At 42.0% G+C, this 18,743-nt stretch overlaps 1 protein-coding gene across 6 annotated transcripts in view; it reads left to right on the top strand.

Moving 5' to 3' along the window:
* The window catches only part of LOC140486208 (interleukin-1 receptor accessory protein-like 1), a 1,398,735-nt gene that overhangs the window by 695,666 nt on the left and 684,326 nt on the right, over positions 1–18,743 (top strand). For all 6 annotated transcript variants that reach the window (XM_072585029.1, XM_072585030.1, XM_072585026.1 and 3 more), the window contains 2 exons: positions 17,690–17,873; positions 18,172–18,325. In XM_072585029.1, coding sequence (XP_072441130.1) covers positions 17,690–17,873; positions 18,172–18,325 — 338 coding nt within the window. The remainder of the gene's footprint in view (positions 1–17,689; positions 17,874–18,171; positions 18,326–18,743) is intronic.

The raw sequence follows: 18,743 nt of genomic DNA, 5'->3' as shown, positions 1-18,743 counted from the left end.
GTAACACTCCTCATCCATCTAACAGAAAAGGAAAAATTTCATAAAGTTTTCAGAGAACAGAAACTGGGAAGTGTTAGCATAGAGCATGATCTTTATGTCCCACATACAATACTTGCATCAAAACATTCAGGGAACACCAACTTATTTTTCAGCAGTACTATTTTTTTTCTAAATTTGGAATGAGCTATCAGCACTAGGCAGGTTTTGGCATACAGTTGGGTTAGCCCAACCTTTATGGTATGACTCTTAGTTCCCTTTAAGAGCTTGTATTTTAATGTAAGCGGTACAGTTTAAAGGTAAGGGATCAACTCGGAGAAAGTGAGGACTGCAGATGCTGGAGACCAGAGTTGAAAAATGTGGGGCTGGAAAAACACAGCAGGCAAGGCAGCATCTGAGGAGCAGGAGAATCGACGTTTCGGGCATAAGCCCTTCTTCAGGAATGAGGCTGGTGTGCCAAACGGGCTGAGATAAAGGGTAGGGGGGAGGGAATTTGGGGGAGGGGAGCTGGGAATATGATAGGTGGAAGGAGGTGAGGGTGAGGGTGATAGGCCGGAGAGGGGGTGAGGCGGAGAGGTCAGGAAGAAGATTGCAGGTCAAGAGGGCGGTGCTGAATCCGGGGATTGGTCCCTATACACTTCCATCCCCCATCACGAAGACTTCCAAGCCCTCTGCTTTTTGCTCCCCCGTCGACCCAACCAGTACCATTCCACTGACACCCTCCTTCGACTGACTGAACTGGTCCTCACTCTTAACAACTTCTCCTTCCAATCCTCCCACTTCCTCCAAACCAAAGGAGTAGCCATGGGCACCCGCATGGGACCCAGCTATGCCTGCCTCTTCGTCAGATATGTGGAACATTCCATCTTCTGCAGCTACACTGGCACCAACCCCCACCTTTTCCTCCGCTACATTGATGATTGTATTGGCGCTACCTCGTGCTCCCACGAGGAGGTTGAACAGTTCATCCACTTTACTAACACCTTCCACCCTGACCTCAAATTTACCTGGACTGTCTCAGACTCCTCCCTCCTCTTCCTAGACCTCTCCATTTCTATCTCGGGCGACCGACTCAACACGGTGGCACAGTGGTTAGCACTGCTGCCTCACAGCGCCAGAGACCCGGGTTCAATTCCCGCCTCAGGCGACTGACTGTGTGGAGTTTGCACGTTCTCCCCGTGTCTGTGTGGGTTTCCTCCGGGTGCTCTGGTTTCCTCCCACAGTCCAAAAATGTGCAGGTCAGGTGGATTGGCCATGCTAAATTGCCCGTAGTGTTAGGTAAGGGGTAATTGTAGGGGTATGGGTGGGTTGCGCTTCGGCGGGTCGGTGTGGACTTGTTGGGCCGAAGGGCCTGTTTCCACACTGTAATGTAATGTAATCTAATCTAAACAACACAGACATTTACTACAAACCGACCGACTCCCACAGCTACCTAGATTTCACCTCCTCCCGCCCTGCCACCTGTAAAAACGCCATCCCATATTCCCAATTCCTCCATCTCCGCCGTATCTGCTCCCAAGAGGACCAATTCCACTACCGAACAACCCAGATGGCCTCCTTCTTCAATGACCGCAATTTTCCCTCTGACGTGGTCAACAATGCTCTCCACTGCATCTCCTCCACTTCCCGCACCTCCGCCCTTGAACCCCGCCCCTGCAATCGCCACCAGGACAGAACCCTACTGGTCCTCACCTTCCACCTCACCAACCTCTGGATATATCATATCATCCTCCATCATTTCCACCACCTCTAAACAGACCGCACCACCAGGGATATATTTCCCTCCCCTCACCTATCAGCATTCCAGAGAGACCTCTCCCTCCACGACTCCCTCATCAGGTCCACACCCCCCACCAACCCAACCTCCACTCCCGGCACCTTCCCCTGCAACCGTAAGAAGTGCAAAACTTGCGTCCACACCTCCCCCTTCACCTCCCTCCAAGGCCCCAATGGATCCTTCCATATCCATCGCAAATTCACCTGCACCTCCACACACATCATTTACTGTATCCGTTGCACCCAATATGGTCTCCTCTACATTGGGGAGACAGGCCGCCTACTTGCGGAACATTTCAGGGAACACCTCTGGGACACCCGCACCAACCAACACAACCACCCCATGGCTGAAAACTTTAACTCTCCCTCCCACTCCGCCAAGGACATGCAGGTCCTTGGCCTCCTCCATCACCAAACCCTGGCCACACGACGCCTGGAGGAAGAGCGCCTCATCTTCCGCCGAGGAACACTCCAACCACACGGGATGAATGTAGATTTCTCCAGCTTCCTCATTTCCCCTCCCCCCACCTTACCTCAGTCCCAACCCCCGGATTCAGCAGCGCCCTCTTGACCTGCAATCTTCTTCCTGACCTCTCCGCCTCACCCCCTCTCCGGCCTATCACCCTCACCCTCACCTCCTTCCACCTATCGTATTCCCAGCGCCCCTCCCCTCTACCCTTTATCTCAGCCCGCTTGGCACACCATCCTCATTCCTGAAAAAGGGCTTATGCCCAAAATGTCGATTGGGCGGCACGGTGGCACAGTGGTTAGCACTGCTGCCTCACAGCGCCAGAGACCCGGGTTCAGTTCCCGCCTCAGGTGACTCTCTGTGTGGAGTTTGCACGTTCTCCCCGTGTCTGCGTGGGTTTCCTCCGGGTGCTCCGGTTTCCTCCCACAGTCCAAAGATGTGCAGGTCAGGTGAATTGGCCATGCTAAATTGCCCGTAGTGTTAGGTAAGGGGTAGATGTAGATGTAGGGGTATGGGTGGGTTACGCTTCGGCGGGTCGGTGTGGACTTGTTGGGCCGAAGGGCCTGTTTCCACACTGTAAGTAATCTAATCTAATCTAATCTGTACAGGAAATGAAAAGGTGCTGCATTGTGCTCTCGGTGTTTTTTTCTGAGTTTGGACCCACAGTTCACATGTAGTACAAGAGGAGTTTTACTGTGCATCTGCCTATTCAACCTGGGAACATTTGCTGCCCATCACTAATTGCCAAGACGGCAGTTAAGAGTCAACCAGACTGTTGTGGGTCTGTAGTCACATGTAGGCCAGACCAGGTAAGGATGGCAGTTTCTCTCCCTAAAGGACATTAGTGAACAGGATGGGTCTGTCCAACAATCAACAATGGATTTCTGGTCATCATTACACAGTTATTTCCAAATTTTTAATTGAATTCAAATTCTACCCATCTGCTGTGCAGGCCAGGTGGGTTAGCCATGGGGAATGCAAGGTTATAGGGGGCGGTGGGTGAGAGTGGCTGCTGTTTGGAGGGTTGTTGTGGGTTGAATGGGTTGAATGACCAGCTTTCACATTGTAGGGCATCTATAATTCCATGGATTCTGAGATTCTACAGGACAAGATGATGGTTTGGGGCAACACTTATTTCGAACAAGGTTTAGGATTTCATAGTGGCTCACGTAGTGGTCCATGAAATTAGCTGAGAACATCACAAGTTAAGGAAATTCTGGGTTTTATCTCTGTCTTGGTTAAATTAGTAAATCCTGACAGCTGTTGGTGGGTTATTTCAACAAGCTTTAACATTTTGAGGAGGAACTGGCAGTTTCAAAGTCCAGTGTTTCAGAAAAGATTAATATCTTATAATCCAGTTCGAGCGAGTCTCTGACAACTTTTGACTCATGCTGGCAGTGCATATTCATATCAAATTCATGCTACTTATTTCTGTATTAGTTAATTACAAGTTACGCTCCCATAAGTTAACTGTCTCATCCAAGTAAAGTCTGCAGTTGACACTGTGGAGATATTGCTATGTTATATGAAGAAAAGTAGCCCTGTTCAGTTGGAGATCTGAGTTTTGACCAACATTATCAATTGGGCATTTCTGAATAAATGAAATGAGATGCTTAGGAGCTGTGCAAACTTTGCTAAATAATGCATATACATGGCACATGAATTTGCAAAGAACAATACATCTGTCAAACAACACAGAATGATAAATTATTTATGTATGTTTGTTGGATCATAGTGCAAAAATGCTAACCATATAAATGGAATCTAACTGACTCATTTTACTTTACCATTCAGCATTAATAGTAGAAATTTACAGTGCAGCAGCATACCATCAGGAAAATGAGCATTTTGTGCAGTTGTTTTGTTCTAAAATTGCTAATACATTCATGCTGTTTCTCTGTTAAAATAAAAACCTAGAAGAGAAAATATTGATCCTTGTTACATAAGTGTGTAATTATTCATTCAAGCATTACTAGCCTCTGAGAGCATCAGTTGTTTGTTTTGGTGGGGTCAGTTAGCTCAGTTGGCTGGACGGCTGGCTCATGGTGCAATGTGATCCAGCTGCATGGGCTAAATCCCACTTTATCTGAGATTACCCAGAATAACTCTCTTTCTCAACCTCTTCCATCACCTGAGGCGTGGTGATCCTCAGGCTAAATTGTCACCAGTTCTCTCTCTCCAAAGAGAGAGCAACTCTATGGCCCTCTGACAACTTTACATTTATTCTTTGTTGGTCTAGCCATTATGGATAGAATCAATATATAAAATCTATTAACTTCCCAGTAAATCTACAAATACAGAAGACCTGAAAACATTGTCTATGAGGTAATTTCACCAACATCATAAAAATTATTTAAAATAGTTTTATTACTAGGACAAAGGAAATCTTCCCTTTCAGTAGTCCTTCATAGGAAAATACTTGGCTGCATAAGACCACCAATCATTTAATTTCTTTTCTACCACCATGCGAGTTGGATGATATAAAAACAATGGAGTTGTTGACTAATTATAACAGTTCCATCCTGATCTTCCTATGAGGCAATGAACACAAAATGGTGGAGATGACCACAATCCTGTTGCTCCCAAGGAGATAGATTGTTTTGAAGATTTCATCATTTCTGTTATAATCAAATCTAAGATGTTTTCTTACCTAGTTGAATCTTTTACCAACTGAATATAAAGGTCATCTTCCATTACCTCTCAATGACTTCTCCGTCTTAACAGTGGAGATGTCACTCCAATCAGTTCTTGATAAATTGCCATCTCCAACTATTATAGCTGATGCCTTCACTGCCCCATTCCACAACTTCAGATCAAAGCTTTGACCATAGTCTCAGTGGGAGATGGGCAGGAGGTGGTATAGTATAATCAGTGACAGAACACTTAAATCTCCATCTTTCAATTCTTCCTGAATTGATTTTGTGGATCACTTTAGTTTCAACATCCTTTCTTTTTTGTTCCTTTTGTGTACTAATGTTCTTGTACATTACTGTTCCAGTATTTTTCCTTGATACTGTTCCTTCTACACCATTTATATCTCTCCTGACCTAAGTATCCTATTCATTGGAATCTTTCCACTTTGTCTCTGGAATCTTGATGATGTTTCATCTATCAACTGACCTTCAAGGTCTCACACTTTGTTTGCCAGACTTCTTGCATTAATGCAAGCACACCTTTCTACCTTTGAACCGAAGCGTGTCAGAAAATTCTCCTTTAGATTACTATATTAGATTAGATTACTTACAGTGTGGAAACAGACCCTTCGGCCCAACAAGTCCACACCGACTCGCCGAAGTGCAACTCACCCATACCCCTACATTTACCCCTTACCTAACACTACGGGAAATTTAGCATGGCCAATTCACCTAATCTGCACATCTTTGTGACTGTGGGAGGAAACGGGAGCACCCGGAGGAAACCCATGCAGACACAGGGAGAACGTGCAATCTCCACACAGTCAGTTGCCTGAGGCAGGAATTGAACCCGGGTCTCTAGTGCTGTGAGGCAGCAGTGCTAACCACTGTGCCACCGTGCCTCCTCTTAGACCTTACCATTGTGCTGTGGGACTGTGGTGTAAAAGTGCCAATAAACTATACGAAGATGTTTGCCCACTTAAAATGATAATGGCCAAGGGGGCGCTCTGGAGTATGTTTGCTGGCATGCATCAATTTGCTGGCAGGTCAGTTCATGACTTGAGATGGAATTTAAGACTTTGAATGTTATTCCTTTCCTGTTGTGAGCAGCAAACTTATATTAAGTGTCTTTCCCACCAAGATGGTATCACCAAGTCAGAAACACAACTTGCAATAATTATCAATCCCAAGTTTATATGTTACTCCAGATGCTATAAAGTATTCTCTAATGCCATGTCATGATTCATTCTTTTTATAATTGAAATTAAAAATGTAACACAAAATTGGTACTGTACATCTAACTGTGGAATATGAATTCCTTTTGTTCTTTGTGTGAAACCACAATAGGTACATCTGTGAAGATTTCCTCTGCTTAGCATTGTAAATAAAATTCCAATTTGTTTTAAAAGACGATATTTACAACTTCATGAGTCAGGACAGGAATTATTCACAAATACATTGATATTGGTGCTCCATAAAATAAGCAGAAAAAATTGTCTTAATATCTTTAGTTATTTCATGCCATTTTCCAAACAGCTACAGGAAATGAATGCACCTCCATTCTCTCACTTTGAAATTTGCCTTTCATATCCTGTGTTTAATCAGTAAGTTAATTTATATCTCCATAATTACTTAATGAATGAAATCTATTGCATCCAATCCTTTCTATGGACGGAGATATCACCCTATCTTCTCCACCCTACAATGAAATAAATAAGCCAAAAATCTCTTGCAATGTAAAATAGCTTTGCAACAAAGACTGATGATTGGATATTTTTGCCTCAGATCCATTTCGTTGGGACGATCTCTTTACTGCTTCCCTCTGGGATTTTCCAGTCTAGCAAGTTTTGAGAATATTTGTAGTTCAGGTTGAGGTTCTGGATATAGGTTTGCTTGCTGAGCTGGAAGGTTCATGTTCAGACGTTTCATCACCATACTAGGTAACATCTTCAGTGAGTCTCTGGAAGAAGCATTGCTGATGATTCCTGCTTTCTATTTATAGGTTTGGGTTTCTTGGGTTGGTGATGTCATTTCCTGTAGTGATGTCATTTCCTGTTCTTTTTCTCAGGGGATGGAAAAGGAACAGGAAATGACATCACCACAGGAAATGACATCACTAACCCAAATAAACCCAAACCTATAAATAGAAAGCAGGAATCATCGGCAATGCTTCATCTGGAGACTCACTGAAGATGTTACCTAGTATGGTGATGAAACGTCTAAACATGAACCTTCCAGCTCAGCGAGCAAACCTACATCAATTTTCTAGACTGTACAGACGAGAATGAGAGAGAAGTAAACTCTTGTTTCCATCCCATTCTCACATAGTCAGTACTTCTAAAATGAAATTGTGCATGTTTTGTAAACTATGAGTCAGTGGTCAATTTGAAAACCTAATAGCAACCTTCCATGAGTTTAAATAAAGAGGGTCATTTATGCATACATTCAGCTGAAGATCTCCATTAACAGAGCAGAAAGAAGGTTCTAAAAATGGAGGACTGTCGTTCCTCAAGTAGGTTTGTCACAATGAGGTTAATTGTGATTAGCACTGCCAATTTGGGCAAGGCTGGACTTTCTTTCCTGCAGCACCACTGACCTCCAGCAAACCTGTGCTAAGGCAGATGTAGCTATGAATTTGCATCCTCATGCACCAAACAGACACTAGACATGTGTAAAGCCACCCTGACACCAATCCAGATGTTGGACAGATTCAAACGTATTGCTCAGCATAACATAATTTAATTTTCTACTTTTGAATTCACTGATCTGTAAGCTTTAACTTCCCCTCTTACCCTTGATCCTTCAGCTTCTAACAATTTAATTTTCCTTGTTTTATCTTTTCCAATTTTTAAATTATACTCCTCGTATAATTATACAGCCATCAGCAATCTAATATTATCTCATCTGAATGACCAGCCTTCACATATTAACTAAGGCTGTGATACCTTAAAACCTGTTGTACTTTTATGACATGCTAAAAAGCTTCTCCTGAAAATGCTCATTTCCACTAAGGTTTCCCTGCTGTTTTAACTGTGCATGGAGTTAATGGTTATACACTTACTTGATTTCCAAATAGTTGCCCCATCAAGCAGTTACTGAGAAAAATTGCAATGTATAAATTAATTGAGATTGGTTGTATTTTTCCATGATATTGTTATTCTGAATATTTCATTTTTAGAAAAATATAAGTTGTTTCTGTTGTCATCAAAGCATGGTGGCTCAGTGGTTAGCACTGTTGCCTCACAGCACCAGTGTCCCGGGTTTGATTCCAACCTTGGGTAACTGTCTGTGTGGAGTTTGTACATTCTCCCTGTGTCTGCATGAGTTTCCTCTGGGTGCTCCAGTTTCCTCCCACAGTCCAAAGATGTGCAGGTTAGGTCAATTGGCCACACTTAAATTGTCAATTAGGTGCATTAGTCTAAGGGAAAAGGGGATTGGGTGGGTTACTCTTCGGAGAGTCGGTGTTGAGTTGTTGGGCCGAAGGGCCTGCTTCCACACTGTAAGGAATCTAATCTAATCTAAATCTAATTGTTGCAAACTATTTAAATAGTATCAGCGCATTTGCTGTGGTTTTCTAGTTGCCACTTAATCCCAAAACTGAGTCTCATGAAAATATGACTCATTCTTTGGTGCATTTTGGTAATCTAATATTGTCATCTTATATTTTTCTTCTATGAATAGAAATAAAACTATGTTTAATATAACTTATTAAAATGATAATTCAATGTGGTTTTCAGTGACCAAGCTATCTTGACAACGAACCTGGTCAGGTGTCAGATCTTTCAGTGGGAGAGCATTTCGGTGATGTGATCACAACTCCCTGACTGTTACTATAGTCATGGAGAGAGATAGGAGCAGACAGCATGGGAAAGTATTTAACTGGGGGAGGGGGAATTACAATGCTATGAGGCAGGAACTGTGTGACATAAGTTGGGAACAGGTGTTCTCAGGGAAATGCACAACAGAAATGTGGGTGTTGTTTTGAGAGCACTTCCTGATAGTGCTGGACAGGTTTGTCCCACAGATGCAAGGAAGGGATGTTAGGGTGAAGGAGCCTTGGGCGATAAGAAATGTGGAGCATCTAGTCAAGAGGAAGAAGAAAGCTTACTTAAAGTGGAGGAGGCAAGGATCAGACTGGGTTCTTGAGGGTGACACGGTAGCCAGGAAGGAACTGAACAGTGGATTTAGGAGAGCTAGAAGGGGCATGAAAAATCCTAGCAGGTGGGATTAAGGAAAACCCTAAGGAGTTCGACACTTATGTGACAAACAAGAGGATGGCCAGAGTGTGTGGAGGGAACTTATGACTGGAGTCGGAGAAGGTAGGGCAAATCCTAAATGAATACTTCTTGCTTCAGTATTCACTTGTGACAGCAACTTTGTAGTTTGTGAGTACAATGTGAAACAGGCTGATATGCTCGAACAAGTTGATGTTAAGAAGAAGGATGTGCTGGAAAGTTTGAAAAACATGAGGATTGATAAGTTCCCTGGGCCAGATGGGATATAGCCAAGGCTATTACTGGATGAGAGAGAAGGGATTGTTGCATCTTTGGCGATGATCTTTGCATCCTCACTGTCCACTGGAATAGTACCAGATAGAGTCATTGCATCATAGAGATGTACACTATGGAAACAGACCCTGCAGCCCAACCCGTCCATGCCAACCAGATATCCCAACCCAATCTAGTCTGACACCAAAATTGGAGGTGTAGTGGACAGCGAAGAGGGTTACCTCAGATTACAACAGGATCTTGACCAGATGGGCCAATGGGCTGAGAAGTGGCAGATAGAGTTTAATTTAGATAAATGCGAGTTGCTGCATTTTGGGAAAACAAATCTTAGCAGGACATATACACTTATTGTTAAGATCCTAGGGAGTGTTGCTGAACAAAGAGACCTTGGAGTGCAGGTTCATAGCTCCGTGAAAGTGGAGTTGCAGATTGGTAGGATAGTGAAGAAGGCGTTTGGTATGCTTTCCTTTATTGGTCAGAGTGTTGAGTACAGGAGTTGGGAGGTCATTTTGCGGCTGTACAGGACATTGGTTAGGCCACTGTTGGAATAGTGTATACAATTCTGTTCTCTAGATGATTGGAAAGTAGCAAATGTTATTCCCTTGTTCCAGAAAGGGAATAGGGATAACTCAGGGAATTACAGACTAGTCAGTTTTACGTCAGTGGTGGACAAATTATTAGAGTGGATTTTGAGAGACAGGATTTATGATTATTTGTAAAAGCATAGCTTGATTGCAGATAGCATGGCTCTGTGAGGTGCAGGTCATGTCTTACAGGCCTTATTGAATTCTTTGAGGATGTGACAAAACACATCGATGAAGGTAGAGCAGTAGATGTGGTGTGTTTGATAAGGTTCTCCATGGTAGGCTCATTCAGAAAGTAAGGAGGAATGGGATACAGGGAAATTTGGTTGCCTAGAAACAGAATTGGCTGGCCCAGAGAAGACAGAGGGTGATAGTAGATGGCAACTATTCAGCCTGGAGCTCGGTGGCCAGTGGTGTTCTGCAGGGATCGGTTTTGGGACCTGTGCTCTTTGTGATATTTATAAATGACTTAGATGAGGAAGTGGAAGGGTGGTTTAGTCAATTTGCCAATGACACAAAGGTTGATGGTATTGTGGATCGTGTGGAGGGCGATTGTAAGGTTGCAATGAGACAGTGACAGGAGATGGAGCAGATGGAGTTCAACCTGGAAACGTGTGAAGTCATTCATTTTGGAAGGTCAAATTTGAATGTAGGTTATAGGGTTAAAGGCAGGATTCTTGGCAGTGTGGAGGAACGGAGGGATCTTTGGGTTCACATCCATAGATCACTTAAACCTGCACCCATATTGATAGGGTTGTTAAGAAGGCATATAGTGTGTTGGTCGTCAGTAGGGGGATTGAGTTTAAGAGCTGCAAGGTTATGCTGCAGCTCTAAAATAGCCCTGGTTAGACCACACTTGGAATATCATGTTCAGTTCTGGTTGCCTCATTATAGCAAGGATGTGGAAGTGTTAGAGAGGGTGTAGAAGAGATTTACCAGGATGCTGCCTGGACTGGATGACATGTCTTATGAAGAAAGATTGAGGGAGTTAGAGCTTTTCTCATTGGAGTGAAGAGGTATGAGAGGTGACTTCATAGAGGTTTAAAAGATGATGAGAGGCATAGATAGAATGGACAGCCAAAGACTTTTTCCCAGGCCAAAATGGCTATCATGAGGGGATATAATTTTAAGGTGATTAGAGGAAGGTTTAGGGGAGATGTCAGAGGTAGGTTCTTTACTCAGAGAGTGGTGGGGGCATGGAATACATTTCCAGCAGTGGTGGTAGAATTAGATACATTAGGGACATTTAAGCGACTCTTGGATAGGCACATGGAAGATAGTATAATGAAGGCTATGTAGGTTAGTCTGATCTTAGAGTAGGTTAAAAAGCCAGCACAACATCGAGGGTCGAAGGGCCTGTACTGTTCTATGTTCTATGTTTTATGTGCAACCTGGTTATTCAATCCTTGACAATGTGTTCAAATGAAACAGGGAGAGAAAGTGAATCTAAAATAGTAATCATTGGAGATTGTAATACATGGATAGAAGAAGTGTGTTTGCATGGATAGGAAAGAGCAAAACTGGAAGTCATTAATATAAAGTAATCAGCAAAAATCAAATGGGGAATTTAAGCATGTGAGAGAGAAGACAATAAAGTGTTATGCTGTTATGGCTGGGTGAGTAAAAAGAGGTAGCTTGAGTGGAGTATGAAAAGCAAAGTACATTTATGTAAACACCTTACTTGACTAACAAACATTCCAAAGTGATTTATAGCTAATGACATTTTTAAATGTACTCACTCCAGTAATGTAAAATACAGCAGCTGATTAATGCACAGCAAATACCCACAAATAGTGATATAATAATGACCATTCAGTGTTTGTTGAAAGATAAATGTTGGCCACGATACCATGGATATCTCCCTCTATTTGTTTCAGCAATTGTGCCAAGGAATGGGATATCTGGGAGTTGTTTCTTCATTAATGGTCATCACTGCTAAAAAAAAAACATCTATTCAGCTATCTCAATCTGTCATAGATACAGTGATGAGTTTTTATTTTCACCATGTGTTAAAAGCTGCTGCAACATAAGAATGGATAAGTTAATTGTTTTAAGTGGACTACAGAAAGTCTGCAGTAGTGAGTAGAGTAGGTTCTTTCTTGATTATATATTTTTGGAAATATGTCTCTTGATTAAACTTAAAATATAAGCCATAAATATTAATTTAACCTGGGGCAGTGTTTGTAGTGGAATAAGACGGTGATATTTTCTGTGTCTGTAGATTGTGAAGGAGCAAAAATGGCCTTTAGTAGAGTGATATGTGCTTCTTGTCAGATGTGGGAGTTAAGAGAGAGTTTAAGGGTCACTGCAGATTATATCTGCCATAAATGCTGTTGGATTATCAGATCGAGTGGATCGGTTGGAGAGACAGTTAGAAGCAATGAGGAATTTGCAACAGCAACAGAATGTGATGGATGGCAGTTATAGGAAGGGGGGGAAGTTCTCAGATACAGTCACAAAGATGGATTAACTCCAGGAAAGGTAAGAGACATAGGCAGGTAATGCAGGAGTCTTTTGTGGCTATACCCATTTCAAACAGGTGTGCTGTTTTGGAAAATGTAGGGGTGATGGATTCTCAGGGGAGCGTAGCACGAACAGCCAAGTTTATGGTATTGTGACTGGCTCTAATGCAACAAGGGGTATGTCGGGTTCCAAGAGATCATTGTGCTAGGAGATTCTCTAGTCTGAGGTACAGACAGACATTTCTGTGGTCAACAGCGAAATAAAACAGAATGGTGTGTTGCTTCCCTGTGCCAGGATCAACGATGTCTCACAGAGGATGCAGAATGTTCTCACAGGGGAGAGGGTCCAGCAAGAGGTCATTGTCCACATTGGAACCAACGACATAGGAAGGAAAAAGGTTGAGATTCTGAAGGGAAAATGCAGAGAATTAGGCAGGAATTTAAAAAGGAGGGCCTCGAGAGTAGTAATATCGGGATTACTCCCGGTGCTATGAGCTAGTGAGGGCAGGAATAGGAGGATAGAGCAGATGAATGCATGGCTGAGGAGCTAGTGTATGGGAGAATGATTCACGTTTTTGTATTATTGGAATCTCTTTTGGGGTAGAAGTGACCTGTACAAGAAGGATGGATTGCACGTAAATTGGAAGGGGATTAATATACTGGCAGGGAAATTTGCTGGAGCAGCTCAGGAGGATTTAAAATAGTAAGGTGGGGTGAGGGGTGGGGGTGTGGGGGTGTGTGCAGGGAAATAGTGAGGAAAGAGGTCAGGGCAGGCAGGGACAAGACACAACTAACAAATTAAACTGCATTTATTTCAATGCAAGGGGCCTAACAAGGAAGGCAGATGAACTCAGGGCATGGTTAGGAACAAGGGATTGGAATATTATAACAATTACAGAAACATGGCTCAGGGATGGGCAGGACTGGCAGCTTAATGTTCCAGGATACAAATGCTACAGGAAGGACAGAAAGGGAGGCAATAGAGGAGGGCGCATGGAATACTTGATAAGGGATAGCATTACTGAGGGAGGATGTTCCCGGAAATACATCCAGGGAAGTTATTTGGGTGGTACTGAGAAATAAGAAAGGGATGATCATCTTATTAGGATTGTGTTATAGACCCCCTAATAGTCAGAGGGAAATTGAGAAACAAACTTGTAAGGAGATATCTGTCATCTGTAAGAATAATAGGGTAGTTATGATAGGGGATTTTAACTTTCCAAACATCGACTGGGACTGCCATAGTGTTAAGGGTTTAGATGGAGAGGAATTTCTTAAGTGTGTATAAGACAATTTTCTGATTCAGTATGTGGATGTACCTACTAAAGAAGGTGCAAAACTTGACCTACTCTTTGGAAATAAGACAGGACAGGTGACTGAGGTGTCAGTGGGGGAGTACTTTGGGGCCAGTGACCATAATTCTGTTAGATTTAAAATAGTGATGGAACAGGATAGACCAGATCTAAAAGTTGAAGTTCTAAACTGGAGAAAGGCCAATTTTGACGGTATTAGGCAAGAACTTTCAAAAACTGATTGGGGACAGATGTTCTCAGGTAAAGGGACGGCTGGAAAATGGGAAGCCTTCAGAAGTGAGATAACGAGAATCCAGAGAAAGTATATTCCTGTCAGGGTGAAAGGGAAGGCTGGTAGCTATAGGGAATGCTGGATGACTAAAGAAATTGAGGGTTTGGTTAAGAAAAAGAAGGAAGCGTGTGGAAGGTATGGAAAGGATAGATCGAGTGAATCCTTAGAAGAGTATAACGGCAGTAGGAGTATACTTAAGAGGGAAATCAGGAGGGCAAAAAGGGGACATGAGTTAGTTTTGGCAAATAGAATTAAGGAGAATCCAAAGTGTTTTATAAATACATTAAGGACAAAAGGGTAGCTCGGGAGAGAGTAGGTCCCCTCAAAGATCAGCAAGGCGGCCTTTGTGTGGAGCCACAAAAAATGGGGGAGATACTAAATGAGTATTTCGCATCAGTATTTACTGTGGAAAAGGATATGGAAGATATAGACTGTAGGGAAATAGATGGTGACATCTTGCAAAATGTCCATATTACAGAGGAGGAAGTGCTGGATGTCTTGAAATGCAAATAAGTGGATAAGTCCCCAGGACCTGATCAGATGTACCTTAGAACTCTATGGGAAGCTAGAGAAGTGATTGCTAGGCATCTTGCTGAGATATTTGTATCATCGATAGTCACAGGTGAGGTGCTGGAAGCCTGGAGTTTGGCAAACATGGTGCCACTGTTTGAGAAGGGTGGTAAGGACAAGCCAGGGAACTATAGACCAGTGAACCTGACGTCAGTGGTGGGCACGTTGTTGGAGGGAATCCTGAGGGACAGGATGCAAATGTATTTGGAAAGGCAAGGACTGATCAGGGATAGTCAACATGGCTTTGTGCGTGGGAAATCATGTCTCACAAACTTGATTGAGTTTTTTGAAGAAGTAACAAAGAGGATTGATGAGGGCAGAGTGGTAAATGTGATCTATATGGACTTCAGTAAGGCATTCAACAAAGTTCCCCATGGGAGTCTGATTAGCAAAGTTAGATCTCATGGAATACAGGGAGAACTAACCATTTCGATACAGAACTGAGTCAAAGGTAGAAGACAGAGGGTGGTGGTGGAAATTTGTTTTTCAGACTGGAGGCTTGTGACCAGTGGAGTACCATAAGGATTGGTGCTGGGTCCTCAACTTTTTGTCATTTACATAACTGATTTGGATGCGAGCATAAGAGGTACAGTTAGTAAATTTGCAGATGACACCAAAAATGGAGGTGTATTGCACAGTAAAGAGGGTTACCTCAGGTTACAACAGGATCTTGACCAGATGGGCCAATGGCTGAGAAGTGGCAGATGGAGTTTAATTCAGATAAATGCGTGGTGCTTCATTTTGGGAAAGCAAATCTTAGCAGGACTTATACACTTAATGGTAAGGTCCTAGAGAGTGTTGCTGAACAAAGAGACCTTGGAGTGCAGGTTCATAGCTCCTTGAAAGTGGAGTCGCAGGTCGATAGGACAGTGAAGAAGACGTTTGGTATGCTTTCCTTTATTGGTCAGAGTATTGAATAGAGGGGTTGGGAGGTCATTTTGCAGCTGTACAGGACATTGGTTAGGCCACTGTTGGAATATTGCTTAATCGGGGTGCACAGACTAATGATGGGCTTGGATAGAGTACACATTGAAGACCTGTTTCCCCCAGTGGAAAGGTCACTCACAGGACATGTAAGGAAAGATGTTTTGACCCAGAGGGTGGTGGGGTTTTGCAATTTGCTGCCCAGATTAATGGCTGAGGCATAAATCCTCAACTCATCCCTAAAGAACCTGGATCTGCACCTGTATCGCCCTCTCAACTGAACCGTTCATATAATCTTCAGTCAACAGGCATCTTCTTCACGACAGACCAGAGTAGTTTTTATCAATTTTTAAAAATGATAACATGTTTAAAAAAAGGCCTTTTCAAAAAAAAAATTCCAATTCAAAAAAACTTCTGGAATTTGTAGTTGTCAAACACAGACCATATGGAGTTTGTTTCAAATCATAGGTTTTGTGAAATATGTAATTTAATTGCATATTGTCAGATGCACATTGTTAGACAAAGCGGTGAATGTTTTTTTTTCATTTTGGTTTGGTGACTTCCTTCAATACATTTTCACTCCCATATATCTGAACTGAATGAAGTTGCTAGCCTTCCAGAATGACCTCTCCAGTGGTGCCTAATCTAATGAAACTGTGAGGTACATTATCTGGTCATTATCATCATTGTTTGTTGGAGCGTTTTATTTGTAAATTGACTTCTGCCTTTCTCCACAATACACTAGTGAGTGCAATTCAGAAATACTTCATTTATAGCAAAACATTTTTCGGAGGTGGTTGTACATACAAGCTATTTCTCATTTCTTGAATTAAAATAGTAAGTGTCCATTTGAAATGACATCTTTCATATTTATTCTCCAACATTGTCACATTTATCCTATGACTCACAAAATTAGTTTTCAAAAAATCACTTGTTCAAAGATAAACTTGACAAAAGTAATATTACAGCACAATACAAGATCTCGTGCCTTGGAGGATACATCACCTTGAGTAAATATAATGACTTTTTATGGGTGGAATTTTCTGCTCTCAAGCTGTGGACACATTGGCAAGACAGTTGGAAAAATATGGCAAGAATGAAACTTTCAATCTCAATAGGAAAAGAAACAAAAATCCTAATTTTCTCTGTAAGGTTTGAGTATTGAATCTCAGAAACTGGACAGCACCAATTCCCAAGCTGAAGGTCAGAGTGGTTACCTGGCAGCAATAGTTCACCATTTGCTTCATTGCCTTCAGACAACTGTGTTTTCATTATGACTTCCCTCCATAGACACTGCCCTCCTCCACCATTCATCCACACAAGTCAGCATCAGCAAACTCCAGCCTCATCACATCACTGTGCCTGCTCTCAGACCAATTCTCTCACCACTTCTGCCAGGTCGCATTTCACACAGAGACACCCACACATCTGCACAGAAGGCTGTTTGCTTCATTTCTTGATGTTCACTGACTTTGTGCTTTCCTGGAATCTGTCAGCCTCACTAGTTTGTTTTGCTTTTTAGCATGCAAGTTCTTCAATGCCAGCACTTGCTTTTTAGCATGCAAGTTCTTCAATGCTAGCAGCCTCTGTGGTTTGCATTGCTGTTTGGCACAGGCATACTGTCATTATGCTGACTCAATATTGAACGGTCAGGGGTGGACATGTCGCTGTACAGCTCTGTGCTATATCACTATTAGAATAACAGAACATGCCAGCTACCTCCACAGCAAACAATTGCCTCTGTTTCTCCAATTGCCATGTGTGACAGTCAGGTGGGGTCAAAGGAGACCACAAGCAGTGAGGGTATTCCACCACAGAAAGGCAAAGGGTTGACCGATTTCAGTTCAAGGGTTTGGTCAGAGTCAGTCAGGTGCTTGGTCCCATCTGAATCCGGGTTCATGTATTGTTAATGGTAAGTGAAAATAATAAAAAATAGGTCAGCTTTAGTGAAAGCAGACTCATGTAAACATGACACTGATGTGTGAACTGGTGACAGTGTATTATTTGTCATATATGAACACCATATGATGGGTGATATATATATATTGTGCAAACTAGGAATATTCTTAGTTTGTTTGAGATAATTTAACTATCCTTCAATAAAGTTCATTTCAATTCTTCATGTTAAAAATGTGTTCATTTCTATTTTCAATTTTATTTTTCTATACCTTTTACCTTTTAGGAATACTACATACTGCATGAAGGTTTCAATGTCACTGATCGTAGCTGAAAATGATACAGGCCTTTGCTACAATACAAGAATGAAATATTTTGAAAAAGCTGAGCTCAGCAAGAGTAAAGAAATATCATGCCCTGATATTGAGGATTTCATTCTCCCAGACAGTGAGCCTGTTGTATGGTATAAGGTAAGGCGATAATAATTTTTTTTGTGTTTCTGGACTATATGTTTAATTTAAATAGCTCCATAAGTTATTCATGAGTTAAAAATTGTGGATGGTGGAAATCAGGAACAGAATCAAAAATTGCGAGAAAAACTGAGCAGGTCTGGCAGCATCTGTGGAGAGAAAGCCGAGAGAGTATTTCAGGTCCAGTGACCCTTCTGCAGTATGTTTATTGTTTTATTGAATAGAGTTTACTTAAGAAAAGAAAGAAAAAGTGTAACAATAGAAATGGATGAGATAGCATACCGTTGTTTCTGAACAGGAATGCAAGGCAAAGGATTGGCGGCAATCTATCATTCAGAAGGGAGACACACTTCTAATTCGTGAAGTAACAGAAGATGACGTTGGAAATTACACATGCGAAGTGAAGTTCGGAAGCTTTGTGGTAAGAAGAACAACAGAATTGACAGTTACAGGTAGGTACTTGAATTCAACTACTTTGGTATTTGCAGTTGTGATGTTTTTCTCTATTGAGTGGATGGATTGTTTAAGTATCATCAATTTCAAACTATGGCTACCTACAGACAATTTTTTAATGTGGTTCTGATGCATTGTATACATCAGTTAGTTGTGTTGAACCTTTGTTATAAACTCCTTCAACTAACACTGATGAAGGATACTTTATCTCCCTTTAATTTAAAAATTTTATTGAGTCAAATCATGTATTTGTATGTATGATATGCAACGGACAGTACAAATTGTATTTTTTTCCCTGAATTTTACACAATGGAGATAGTGTCTCAGTGCTATTTCCACTTCTGAGAAATGCTGCTTTCAGAACTGACAGCCCTTCACCTGTACTGTCAATTTATTTCAAATGACTGCTGGGTTCTT

Source organism: Chiloscyllium punctatum, chromosome 15 (assembly GCF_047496795.1).
Source record: "Chiloscyllium punctatum isolate Juve2018m chromosome 15, sChiPun1.3, whole genome shotgun sequence".
NCBI classification, from domain to species: Eukaryota; Metazoa; Chordata; class Chondrichthyes; order Orectolobiformes; family Hemiscylliidae; genus Chiloscyllium; species Chiloscyllium punctatum.
This window is presented reverse-complemented; position numbering and strand designations above follow the sequence as displayed.